This window comes from Nicotiana tabacum, chromosome 16 (assembly GCF_000715075.1).
Source record: "Nicotiana tabacum cultivar K326 chromosome 16, ASM71507v2, whole genome shotgun sequence".
Taxonomy (NCBI): domain Eukaryota; kingdom Viridiplantae; phylum Streptophyta; class Magnoliopsida; order Solanales; family Solanaceae; genus Nicotiana; species Nicotiana tabacum.
The window spans coordinates 116,591,906-116,606,217 of NC_134095.1; the positions used below are offsets into that span (position 1 = coordinate 116,591,906).

Below are 14,312 nucleotides of genomic sequence, written 5' to 3' on the forward strand. Positions count from 1 at the left end.
TTTTTGAATTTTGAATTTTCCCTTCTTTTTTTTTACTTTTAAATAAATACCTTTTTTGGATTTTGAGAGTGATTAAAAGGAATTTTTTTTATATGTTTTCTTTTTTATAAATCAAACTAAAAGACAAATTTTGTTTTCATTCCGGCGAGGTTTTGATACTACTTGGACATTGGTTTTATTTTTCCAAAAATAAGTAATTATCTCCCTACGCTGCTATTTTTTTTTTGTAGAAACAGGTCAACATGCAGATCTGAAGCAAATAAATGCGCCAAACAAACGGGATGCAGCAGGATGGTCTTTTCATTTCAGGTTACCTGACCTAGACGGACCCAACCCCTGTGTTGAGTCCCCTATGTCAAATGCAACATGATGCAAATAAGCGTTCCTACTAGGGGTCCGGCATGAGGTTTTGTTATGCTAGGTTTATAACCTGGGTATATGTTCTAGACTGTGTACCCGAGCGGACAACTCGAGTCGAGGAGGGGGCTACGTACCGGGGACCCGCGAGATTGTCCGGCTTTGTAACTTGTCCGGCCTCTTTCTTATTTCAGGTATTGACACTAACAGAATAGGGAGTCTCGACCAGTGAGCTTCTCCCCGGAGGTAAGAAGAGAAGGGTTTCGGCACAGTTTATATAAAGTTCAGATAATATCAAAGCGGTAAAAGACAACATTTAGCACGTTATACCAAAACATGTAATAAAGATCAGATAATAAGGCCAAATATAACAATTATTGTAAGCTCGAATTCTTAAACCCTGAACCAAAGGTTCTGGGTTGAAATCCCCAGCAGAGTCGCCAGAGCTGTCACACCTCCTTTTTGCGCGCCCGCCCCGAAGGGTAAGATGCGCGGGTGGAGTTTTTCCAATTTAAGTGACAATATTCGAAATGGGATTATTTATTTAATTCAGAGCCGCCACTTGGGAAAGGTTTGGCTTTTGGTGTCCCAAGTCACCGGTTTATCTTGAATCCCAAATCGAGGAAATTTTCGACTTTTCCAAATGAAGTCTGCGAACCAGAAATTCTAAGTAAGGAATTCTGTTGACCCGAGGGAAGGTGTTAGGCACCCCCGAATCCCGTGGTTCTAGCACGGTCGCTTAAATTGTTATAATGGCTAAATATCTGATTTAAATACATGTTGTGACTTATGTGCTTTTATTAAGTTTAAACCGCTTTTATTGTTATCATTTATTTTTTATAAAATTGCAACGTCGTGAAAATGCATCTCGAACCACGTCACAATCAATGCACCCGTAGTTGTTAACACATTTCGACTCCGTTGAGATTTGAATTTGGGTCACATAAATGGGCACCCGAATTTAAGAATGTAAATTAATTAAGTCGCGCCTAAAGAGTCTAACGCGTTATTATCTTTGGGGAAGGCAGTGAAATTCACTAAACAAGTCCATCCCAAATTCTAAGTATTTATTATGATCGATTATTGAGGGCCCCACAATTTTTATTTGGCGAGGCTTGTCTCATTATTTTTTTTTTAAAAAAAAGATTAGCCTACAATGACTACATTTTCTATTATGTTCGTCTCTAAGAAATTGAAGAAAGAAAAATACATACTAATTGAGTTACATGTTTGGCCAACTCCGGATTCTTGTTAATTATCTGATTAATTATTTACGGGGCGGGAATTGTTTCGTGCCTTATTCCATGGGTGAACATGCTTTTAATTTGATAAGAGAAATTGCATACAAGATTTGATGAAATGCTAAGCTTACTCCAAACGTTTCTCGAGTTGAATTTAACTAACTTATTTAAACTAGATTAAGGGAATTAACTACTAGAAACTGCTACTAATGGGATTCGAACATGGTTCTATAGACTGCCTAACGAAATCCAATTTGATAGAGTTAGTTTAAATGACTTAGAACTAAATTGCGTCTCTTGCCAAATTAGAAGCAGCATGCCTTACGTGTTTAGAATAAGAATAGAAATGAGATTCACCTATCAATTTACTAAACACATGTGCACTCTACGTCATGAGGTCAACTAAAACAACTAAATAAACAGCGTAAACAAACTAAGGTTCCAATTAAGTACAAGCTACCTCATAAGTTTGCTATTGAACTACAAACTAAAATTACACGAATCTAACAACGTTTATAAAGCTATAATTACAACAGCAAATGATTGAACTCCTTTGCATCTTTCAATTCGTACTCATTGTTACTGTTACATCAGTGTGAGATTCAAAGTGTGTACCTGGATGTTGAATACAACAGAAGAAAAGAATACAGAGAAGTCAGCAGCAGCAACAACAAGAATGGCAGCAACAACAACAAATACAGCAGCAGTGACAGTAACAAAGTGCACCAGGAACAACTCAAACGAAACCCGAAAAGATTTGTGATAACCAGGTAGCAACAAACAGCATGCAAAACTCAAAATGGACTCGAACTCAATCCAAGGTTGGACCAGTAGATTGCATAGGAAGTTTCAACGAATTGGAGTCAAACCAAAAAAAGAAACAGTATCAACTACTGAGACTTCACACTAAACCAAAACCTGATGGAATTATGTTGCCAACCAAAAACTGAATTTGTTCTCTTTTTAGGACTGTTTTTATATCTGAAAAAACCTCCTCTAACTAATCGAGACCCTTCTCCTTTTATAGCCTTGCATCAGACCATCTACAGCCTGTTAAACCATTCAAAATCCCTCCCATCTCCTGTTGTTTTTCCACTCAACCATTTGAAAATAAAACCCCTCCCATGAGATTCCCCTGAAAACAAACTCTTTTCATTATTAAAATGCTTTATCATTTTATTAAACTAAACCAAACATGGGCAGCAGGAATGTATCCTGACAGCACATGCTGTCCAATTATTCTAATCCCCTAACTTCTGACCAAACACATGCTGCCCAGAGTCAAAAGTGAGCACACATGCTATTAAATTGAACTATAATCTGTAATTCTTGCTAACACTAACAGCTATCCAATCCTTAGGTGATTTCTGATTCAAATAAACACACTAACAAGCAGCTATACTCAATTCTTTAATTGGATTCAAACAAAGCTTCAGCAGAAAATGAATAACATGAGTCAAATTATTACCATTCAAGGCTGAGACTAATTGACGACATATATTGAATCGACTACGCGAATCACAAACACATACAATCAATAGCTAATGATCAAAATCGAACAGTATTAAATAGGGGTTTCAGATTGCACTGTCAAAACCAGAAATGACCCTGGGAACCAATTAATCGATCGAGTATTATTTCCATTGATTACACTGTCAAACACATACACTCATCAATGAATAGCAAAAGAGATTCGATCAAATGAGAAGTCCGGGCGAGGACAGAACAGTCGACACACACAAAAAAATTCAAAACAAATCAACTAATCATTTGGACATATGAACAGACATTTAACAAAACAACAAAATGGACTGACAAGGAAAAGGAAAACAAAAATACCTCAAAGGCTTGAAAAATCAGAAGGTCCTATCTCGGATTTGAATCGACCTTTCTTGGGGTTGAACGAACTTTAATCGAAGTGTTCTCACTGAGAACACTCCGATTAAGGTCTGTTAGACCCTAATCCTCTGGCTCAAACGGACAAAAATCGGACTCAGGGCTTTTAGGGTTTTTATGGCAGATTTGGGATTCAGGTTTTCCTGGTTGGATTCGGACCAAACCAAGCTTGGTTTGGTCACGAGGGAGGTCAGAGGAGTGTCTAGTGTGAATCTGGTGTAGGTCTGGCATGGGTCGAGGCCTGGCTCGAATCTTCAAATGAAGATTCGAGATGGTGGGGGAAGATTCGAGACCCACAGCTAGTGGATCTGTGTTTAGGGGGTCGAGGTGGTCCTAGGGTGTTAAGATGGTGGTCACCGGCGTCCTTGCCGCCGGGTTTATGGCGAGGGGAAAAGGGGGCGGCGCTAGGGTTTTGTGGGGTTTGGGTCTGGTGAGGGAGACGAAAATGAGGGAGGGGTGCTTGGATAGGGGGCGGGGTACGAGATGAGGGCTTATATACGGGGTGGATGGTTTGATCTTGGCCGTTAGATCAGTCGAGATCAATGGCCTGGATCTCTCACTTAACGGAAACGGCATCGTTTGGTTAAGTGAGACCGGGTTGGTCTTTGGGTGGAATGGGTCGAGTTAGGTAATGGGTAAGGGCGATGGGACGATGGCCGTCAGATCAACCTGGTTTGAACGGCTGAGATGGGTTGTCCTTGAAACGACATAGTTTTGGTGTCAAACTTCGTCGTTTGGTGGCCTGGGAGATGGGTTGCTTGGACCGGCTGCCTTGGGCTGCTTTTGGGCCTCAAATTTTCTTAAAGAAAACAAGCCTAATCCGATTTTTAAACCAATTTGCACTCTTTTTCTTTTATTTCTAATTTTAAAACACAAAACCTAATTAAAATGAAACTAAACACCCATTAATTTAACACAATTATCACACACATATTAAAATATTTAAATAGATAAAATCACACCATGGCGACAAATAGAATAAAAGATGCATTTTTTTTGTGATTTTCCTTTTAATAACCGAATTATGGTTCAATTACACACGACATATATTTTTGTATTTTTGTTTGATAATACTAAATAAGAATGGACAAAACCACAAATAACTACCAAAAATGTCACGTAAATTCCAAAAATTGTACAGTGAGACCATTTGTTATTATTTTTGATTTCTTTTGGAGTGATTGTCGCGTAAACAAAAATCACGTGCTCACACAAAGGATACTTATTCTTGATTGTTACTTTGTTCAACTGCCTGTAATTAATGTACATCCTCATAGTGCCATCCTTCTTCTTCACAAATAGAACAAACGCACCCCAAAGCGACACACTAGGCCAAATGAACCCCTTATTAAGGAGTTCCTGAAGCTACTCCTTTAACTCCTTCAACTCCGCAGGTGCTATACAGTATGATGGAATAGAAATGGGCTGAGCGCCCGACACCAGATCAATACAAAAATCAATATCCCTGTCTGATGGCATGCCCGACAGGTCTGCAGGAAACACATTGGGAAAATCCCTCACAATAGGAATAGAATCAACACTAGGAGTCTCTACACCGACGTCCCTTACAAAGGCTAGATATGAAAGACAACCTTTCCCAATCATCTGCTGGGCCCTCAAGAACAAAATTACTCTATTGGGAATATAATCAGTCAAACCTTGACACTCAACTCGTGGCACACCCGACATAGCCAATGTCACTGTCTTAGCATGACAGTCCAAAATAGCACGACATGGAGATAGTCAATCCATGCCCAATATAACATCGAAGTCCACTATACATAATTACAATAGATCCACTCGGGTCTCCAGACCTCCAATAGTCACCACACACGACCGGTACACACGGTCTACAACAACAGTATCACCCACCAGAATAGATACACGAACAGATGAAACAAGAGACTCACGGGGCATATCCAAATAACGAGCAAAGTATGATGACACATAAGAATAAGTGGAATCGGGATCAAATAATATATAGGCATCTCTGTGGCAGACTGAGACAATACATGTGATCACGGCGTCTGAAGCAATAACATCATGTCTAGCTGGAAGTGCATAGAAATGGGCCTGACCGCCACCTGATTAACCTCCTCCTCTAGGGCGACCCCTAGCTGGATGACCTCCACCCCTAGCTGGGTGGGTGGGTGGTGGTGAAGTAACTGGCACTAAAGCCGATGGCTGACTCCTCTCCTAAGATGAACCCCCAAGACTACGAGGACATTGCCTCCGCATATGACCCATCTCTCTACACTCATAGCAAAATCCCGGGTGCTAAAGACAGGGACTAAAGGGAACCCCTAGCATCGGAATGACTAGCAGATGCACCTGGCATGGAAGAGCCCTGAACTGATAGAGCACGGGACGAACTCTGAGCTAGAAGGGCATTGAGTGATGACTGGCCCTGATGAGAACTGTGAGAATCATGACCCGATGATGCCCCACGATAACCTAGGCGAGCTGGCTGAGCATGCCTGAATGGACGGCCTCTGCTATGCTAAAACTAACCTCTCGAAGGAGTACCACCATAACTACCAGATCCCTGAGGCCTCTTGGCCTCCTTCTCATCTCGCTCCTGGCAACGAACTAACTTAATATCATGAGCAATATCAATAACCTCCTCAAAAGTAGCACCAGACACCCTCTCCCTAGTCATGAGAATACGAAGCTGATATGTGAGGCCATCAACAAACCTCTTAATCCTCTCTCTATCTGTCGGAACCAACCAAATAGCATGACGAGCTAACTTTGAGAACCTTATCGCATACTGCGTCATAGTCAAATTTCCCTAACGCAACCACTCAAACTGCCTGCGCAGCTCCACTCTACGAGACTGTGGAACATACTTCTCCAAAAAGATAACGGAGAACTGCTGCCAGGTAAGAGGTGCTGCACCAACAGGCCTACGCCTCTCATATGCCTCCCAGCAAGTGAAGGCGGCTCCAGAAAACTGAAAAGTAGTGAAAGTGACCTTGCTGGTCTCCAGAATACCCGTTGCACGAAGAATCCTTTGACACTTGTCCAAGAAACTCTAGGAATCCTCGCTCTCTACACCACTGAAAGTCGGATGCTGAAGTCTACCAAACCTCTCCAACCTACGCTGCTCATCCTTTGGCATGGCAAGAGCTACATAGTCCTAAGCAGCTGCAACTGGCTGGGCTGGATGTACCCCCGGTGTTTGAAGTCCCTGCACGACCTGCTCAGGTGTGTAAGCGGCAGGAGTCTGAGTGCCTCCCCCGGCCTGAGAAGTAGTTGCGACTGTAGTAACTGAGACCGCCTAAGCTAGGCTAGTGAATACTAATAGAATCTGAGCCAAGGCCTCCTGAAGACCCGGAATCACAATAGGAACAGCTGGTGCCTGAGCTGGTACTGCTGGAACGTCCGTAACTGGGACCTGATCCTAAACTGGGGTGGGTAGAGGATTTGCAGGTGCTGCCCTAGGTATAGTGTGGGCCACACCCCTGCCCCTATCGCTACCACGACCGCTTCCTCGACCTCTAGTGGCCACAGCTGGTGGTACTGTTGGTCGTCCATCCTGACCGGTCGCTCATGTCCTCATCATCTGTGAGAGAATAGAATAACAGAAGTTTAGCACTTAGATCAACAGATTCGCACGACAAGAATTTCAAGAATATGAAGTTTTCCTAAAGGTTCTGCAGCCTCTCGAGGATAAATACAGACGTCTATGTACCGATCCGCGAGACTCTACTAAACCTGCTCATGACTCGTGAGACCTATGTAACCTAGGCTTTGATACCAACTTCTCACGACCCTAAACCCAGACCCGATCGTGATGGCGCCTCTCGTGAAGACAAGGACAATCGACACAACACCCAATTCAGTTTCAACAATTATAATAACATAATTTAAGTCATTAACATGATAATAATCCCAAATAAAAGTGAACTAGTACAATTTGCGAAAAACCCAACACGGCCCGACATCGGGGTGTCACCAGTCATGAGCATTTAAACATGTGTCTAAGAGTCTAAAAGAGTTTATACAGTCTATTACAGAACTAGAAACTGAAAGTAAAATATGAGGGAGAAACACTGGGCTGCGAACGCCGAGTAGCTACCTAGTGGACTCCGAATAGCCTGCTGGGGGCAATCAGCCCTCACTGGCAAGACCCGAAGCTCCTGAATCTGCACACAGGGTGCAGGGAATAAAATGAGTACTCCAACTCAGTGAGTAATAATAATAAATGAAGACTAAGCGATAAGAAATCACGTAAAATACAACAACATGCTATAAAGAGACAGTGTAAAACCAATAAAATGCAATAAAACAGTGAAATCTTATAAAAGCACCTTAATTCAATTTATGCTTCTTTAAACTCCTTTTTAACAGTTAAACAAGTAAATGAAAAGCAACAAGAAAAGATAAACACATAAAATCCATCCCTCGAGCAAAATGTCAATAGAATCAGCCCCTCGGGCAATAATATCGAACAACACCAGCCCCTCGGGCTATATCACATATCACACTGGGTACCTGCAATATCAAGCCATCTAGTGACATAATCAATAGGCTCTTGGCCTCATATCAAGCCACCTTGTAGCGTACAACTCAGGTCATCGACCTCATAATCATAATCAGTACAACACTGCTGCGGCGTGCAGCCCGATCCCATAATAATCCTCGCAACACAGGTCCTCGGCCCTACTCAGTCAGAAATCTCTAAAAGCCACTCGGGCATAGTAAAATATGATGCTCAGCCCAAAATATCATTTAAAGTGTTAATAACAGAGTAAACATGGATGAGTTATGAAAACATTATAATATAACATAACTGAGTACAAGTATAAAGTTACAACAGTGAGGAAATAGTAGTAAAAATCTCCTAAAGGTCCAAAACAGTTGGCACGAGTCCCAAATATGGCATTCAGCCCAAAATATGATGATGACAAACAGTTTTCAATCAAGTACGCAGTATAATAGTCATACGAGATGGACTAAGTCACAATCCCCACTGGTGCACGACCCCACGCTCGTCATCTAGCATGTGCGAAACCTCAATATAGCACTACGATATGAAATTCGGGTTTCATACCCTCAGGACAATATTTACAATTATTACTCACCACGATGCGGTCTAAATTCTAACCCGCGATGCCCTTGCCTCTCGAATCGGCCTCGGATGCTCCAAATCTAACCAAAATCAGTGCAAAACCATCAAAATATGCTAAGGGAACAAAGCTCACTCGAAAGAAATCAAATTACAACACAAATCCCGAAATTGGCCAAACCCGACCCACGGGCCCACGTCTCGGATTCGGATAAAAATTACATTAATAGACTCCTTATCGCTCTCCGAGTTCATTCATATCAAAATCACAAAAATCCAACCACAAATGATCTCTCAAATCCCTAATTTTAGGTATCCAATTACAAGCCCTAGTTCTTCAATATTTAGGCTTAAATCCAACAATATCCATGATTAATTAGGTAAAAATCATATTAGGATGGAGTATTAAGTCCATGAATCTTACCTCCAACTGTTACCCCTTGATTCCCTCTTCAATCCTCTTCAAAAAGCATCAAAATCTCCCAAAAATGGAGGAACTTAGGCTAAAAATGCGGAAATGAGCTTTTAAAACATTCTGCCCAGTCATTTAAATCCTTCTTCGCGAATGCGGTCAAAGGCTCGCGTTCGCGAAGCACAACCTGACGTTGACCACAATTTCCTTCTTCGCGAACGCGTCTCCCCTCTCGCGAACATGAAGTCTCAGCTCCTCAACCCATCGCGGACGCGGTTCTCCTCTCGCGAACGTGTAGCTCAATGACCCCAGCCCTTCGCGAACGTGGGACCTCCCTCGCCAACTCACATGCCAAACCTTCAGCCTCACATGCTAACCCTTCACGAACGCGAGGGCCCACTCGCGAATGCGAAGGCCAACTGTCTGCAACATCAACAACAGAATTTCTGCAACTTCATCCAACTTGAAATGGTCCGTTTAACCACCCCGAAACTTACCCAAGGCCCTCGGGACTTCAACCAAACATGCCAATATATCCCATAACATCATTCAAACTTGTTGCAACCTTCGGAATGCTCAAAACAACATCAAAACACCAAATTTGCAATGGATTCAAGGCTAAGAATTCCAAAATATTTCAAATTCCGCTTTCGATCAAAAAGTCTACCAAACCACGTCCGAATGAGCTGAAATTTTGCACACATATCCCAAATGACACAACGGACCTAATGCAACTACCAAAATTCCATTCTGACTCTTATATCAAAATCTCACCTATGAACCGAAAAACGTCAAAATTCCAATTTCGTCAATTCAAGCCTAAATCTACTCCGAACCTCCAAAACACATTCCGATCACGCTCCTAAGTCCCAAATCACCTCCTAAAATTATCCGAACCATCGGAACTCACATCCGAGCCCTTTAACACATAAGTCAACATCCAGTAGTCTTTTCCAACTTAAGCTTCCTCAAAAGAGACTAAGTGTCTCAAACCTTACCAAAACCTCTCCGAACCCGAGCCAACCAACCCGATAACACATAGCACCGCAGAACAAGACAATAAGATGCAGAAATGGGGAAAACGGAGCGGTAACTCATGAAACGGACGGCTGGGTCGTTACATAATACTTACTGGGTACCATTGTTCCACCGTTCTTGGGAGTATATGATTGAGATTATGTTTTTCAGGAGTTTATATGAGTTGATCAGACTGCCATTAGTACTTTGTTAATTATATCTCTTTAGTTGTTATCAAATTTTAGGTATACCTAGTTGTATAGACTAGGTACCATCACGACATCCTATGAAGAAAAATTGGGATCGTGACAAAATAACAAGAAGAGTAGTCCAATCTCAAATTAGTAATATTTTTTTTGTGAATATAAATATTTTTTGTTCTTAATTTTGGTTATTTCTTAATGTTTTAACCAATTAACATTGCATATTATTATAGATTTAGATAAAAATGAAGATGTTGAGATATCTATGTTTCGCAATAGGATTCAGATGTGTTAGATGAAAATTTGTTGGTGTTGGATATGCCATGAGCACGTTGGAAATATTTTTCAGTAGTTTGCTTTTAATAAATGAAAATTTTCCTTATTTTTTTATATTTTATAGTAATCTATTGGAACAATGTCAAAAATTATTAAGTTGCAAAAGCTTTCTATGTAAATGTATTTTTTTTGTTTGCATTTTAGATTAGAACTTAAATTTTATTAAATATAAAAATTATTTTTAAAAAATTGTAGGCCTGTTGGGGCACGCGGCCTATATGAGGTTGGGTTGAGCTAATTATTTTAAGGCCCATCAAAATTGTTAGCCGACCCCGCCCAACCAACTCCAAATACCAAGGCCCATGAATTGGGCTAGGCTGGGTTGGCCAGCCCAGCCCGTATTAACGGCTCTACCCTTCACCCACAAAACCGGGGAAAAAGTTACTTTTCGTGATTGTGTTTTTGAACAATCAAAGATATACTGTTTATGTATTTTTGTTTTCTTAAACAATAAACATGAAAGGAACAACATATATAAATTGGCTAAGATATACGACAAGCACCTCATAAATCATGTATTTTTGTTTCCTTAAACAATAAACATGAAAGGAACAACATATATAAATTGGCTAAGATATACGACAAGCACCTCATAAATCATGTACAGATACTGTTTTCAAGTCACTTTCTTCAATACATACAATGAATCTCTACTATCGCCAAGTGCGCATAAGTTTGATAAAAAAAGGTTCTTGTATTTTTCAAGAGACACTTTCTTCTCCTTTTAGAAAGGAACAAAAGAAAAAAATGTAGTGGGGCTCTAATTTAGCTATGCAACAACTCAAATGATATTCTCTCTAGCTATTACCTGACGCGGTTCCATTCATATAATAGAGATATTGATTTGACGAAAATATCAGAACTCTATAACACCAAAAGTCCAAAATTCTTGTAAGTTGTTGTCCTCATATAATTGAATCTCGAAACTTAGTCGCTGGATGAGGATAATTTTTTAATATTAATGGTGGAGTTCGGGACCGTTTGTGCACATTTCGGTTATTTCATGGAGTACTTACGACCTTCTATCAATACAGATATTGAAAATTTTATACCAAGTTAGGATCAGAAATTGAACCCTAATCTTACATGATTTTTACCATCTTCACTAACGCGAGGCCACATCCTTGCATGTAATCAGGACTACAATTTCTTGTAATGAATTTTATTTATTTATTTTAATAGTTAGGAGTTACTATTAGGATGCTAGTGGTCATTTACGGATGCAACGCTTTATCTGCTGGTTATTATCGTACTTTCCATCTATTTTGTATTTCTTATATTGCAGTCATTTTATTATGATTCTATTGATGATACTAATATATTGTCTCTTGTGGCCTTCTTGAGCCGAGGGTCTCCTGGAAACAACCTCTCTGCCCCTCGAGGTAGGGATAAGGTCTGCGTACATATCTGCGTACATATTACCCTCCCCAAACTTCACTTGTGGGATTACACTGGATCGTTGTTATTGTAATATTGAAAAAGCCATGGAGTGAAAGTTTGTTAAAGTAGCACAAACAAGAAAAAAGATAAGACTAAGGATTTGCTTTCCCCTCCCCTCTACCTTCCTCCATGCCCATAGATACGTTATCCATTGGAGGAAGAAACAATAATGGGAAACTATTTAAAGTAATATACCTAACCTATGGTTTGCAATACCCATAATACGAGGTATGCAAGTCAAAAACAACCAATCAAATTAGCAAGAAGACAAAAAAGAACCCAAGAATAAATTGGCCAACCTTCTCCTTTTAAACATTTCAAACGCTCTCACTTCTCAATAGTTTCCTCTTACATAGAATCTAATTCCCTCTTCCCTCCTACATGAACCCTACTTTTCAATACCTTTCTTAGCTTACAAAAACGAATTTGAAAAGGGGTTTTGTTCTTTTCCACATATCATACAACATATATATTTCTCCCTTCTATTTATTTCCTTGACCATTTTAAAAAATGGTTGGGAAAAATAACTCCGAGCAGCTTCCTCCTGGATTTAGGTTCCATCCTACTGATGAAGAATTAATCATGTATTATCTTCGAAATCAAGCTACCTCGAGGCCTTGTCCTGTTTCAATCATCCCCGAAGTTGATGTCTATAAGTTTGATCCCTGGGAATTGCCTGGTTAGTATACTCGTTAAATCGCGTTTAATTCAAAGAATTAATTTGTAGTTGATTTTTAAGTCTTGAATTAATTTTTTCTTATGAAATTCTTGTAGAGAAAGCTGAATTTGGGGAAAGGGAATGGTACTTTTTCACCCCTCGTGATAGGAAGTACCCAAATGGAGTTAGGCCAAATAGAGCAGCTGTATCAGGTTATTGGAAGGCTACAGGCACAGATAAAGCAATATATAGTGGATCAAAATATGTTGGTATTAAGAAGGCTCTTGTTTTCTATAAAGGAAAGCCCCCTAAGGGTATTAAGACTGATTGGATCATGCATGAATATCGATTAAGTGAATCCAGGTCTCAACCAATCAGGCCAAATGGCTCCATGAGGGTAAGACTTGAATTCTTGGAATTGTTTTCTACTATAGTTTAACTTGTATACTATGTTAGCATAGACGTTTTTACTCTATCAGATCATTTTAAAAGGTAATTACATGCAATAATCTATATTATTGAAAATATGGCAAGTAACTTTCTAGAATATGTTAAGTCGTACTCGTGTAAAAATTTCACTATAATACATGGCAGTGTTCTACCATATATTATAAGAGTTTTTGTCATGACTAAAAGTACAATTTTTTCGCCATTTTTTTCAGTTGGATGATTGGGTGCTTTGTAGAATTTATAAGAAGAAGAATTTGGGAAAAGCTATGGAGATGATGAAAGTTGAAGAAGAGACACAACAGCCTGAAATATTGAGTACTAATCCTGTTGAAATTATTGCTACTACTGGACCACAAACATTGAAATTGCCAAGGACTTGTTCACTGTCTCATCTATTGGAAATAGATTATTTTGGGTCAATTTCACGACTATTTGATGACAATGCTAACAACCAAAACACAATGACCAATATTAATATTGGAAATATGCATCATCCTGCCCTGGAAAAATTTCAGCTAGGGGAATTGTCACACCAGTACATGACTAGTACCAACGTTAATGGAAATACGCCAATTTTTGTGAATCCAGCCTTTCAATACCAGTGAAAATGGATGCTTCGGGATGGATTTCAAGAATGAAGATGGTGGAAAACACCAATTACTATACGCCTCAATCTCTCAAGCACATTGGGATCAGTTACTAGTATTATTTCAAGAACTGTAACATATAGATGTGATTTAAAGGTCAAGGAAAATATCTAACAGTGTGTGATTGGTACTATCTGCAAGCAATCTCCGTAGACCATAAAAAAAAAAAAAAAAAATGTTGTATACTTGTATTACTATAGAATGGTATTATTTTGTAGCACGTGTTTGGCAAATAACTAATTAATTTTCTTAAACCTTTCGTTTCCATTTTTAGCAAAGAAAATGTCAATTTGGTGGGTAGATGATTGACTATACTCTCCAAATTAACATCAATACTTTCCTCAGTTCATTAAACTACCTAATTCAAGATAAGCTTTGCAAATCCGTGATTATATATTATATGACTAACAGAGATAAGTTTTTGGGATAAACTCCACAAAAGACGGGAAAGAAGACCTTCGGAAAATTACAGACGTCGTGAGCCGAGGGTCTCCTGGAAATAGCCTCTCTGTCCCTCGGGGTAGGGATAAGGTCTGCGTACATATTGCCCTCCCCAGACCCCAGTTATGAGATTATACTGTGTT

The 14,312-nt window shown here is 39.8% G+C and overlaps 1 protein-coding gene across 1 annotated transcript; it reads left to right on the forward strand.

Annotated features, from left to right (window-relative positions):
- Positions 1-12,291: 12,291 nt before the first annotated feature.
- On the forward strand, positions 12,292-13,982 carry LOC107776258 (NAC domain-containing protein 2). Its single transcript, XM_016596133.2, has 3 exons — positions 12,292-12,652; positions 12,748-13,028; positions 13,294-13,982. Exons 1-3 carry the CDS (start codon positions 12,484-12,486, stop codon positions 13,684-13,686), a joined length of 843 nt encoding a protein of 280 aa, XP_016451619.1. The 5' UTR covers positions 12,292-12,483; the 3' UTR covers positions 13,687-13,982.
- Positions 13,983-14,312: the final 330 nt, after the last annotated feature.

What these genes read in the sequence shown, in the direction of transcription:
- LOC107776258 (XM_016596133.2), top strand. Translation starts at nt 12,484, where the DNA reads ATGGTTGGGAAAAATAACTCCGAGCAGCTTCCTCCTGGATTTAGGTTC. An exon ending in TGATCCCTGGGAATTGCCTG is followed by an intron (nt 12,653 to 12,747) that starts GTTAGTATACTC and finishes AAATTCTTGTAG; the next exon opens with AGAAAGCTGAATTTGGGGAA. An exon ending in GGCCAAATGGCTCCATGAGG is followed by an intron (nt 13,029 to 13,293) that starts GTAAGACTTGAA and finishes CATTTTTTTCAG; the next exon opens with TTGGATGATTGGGTGCTTTG.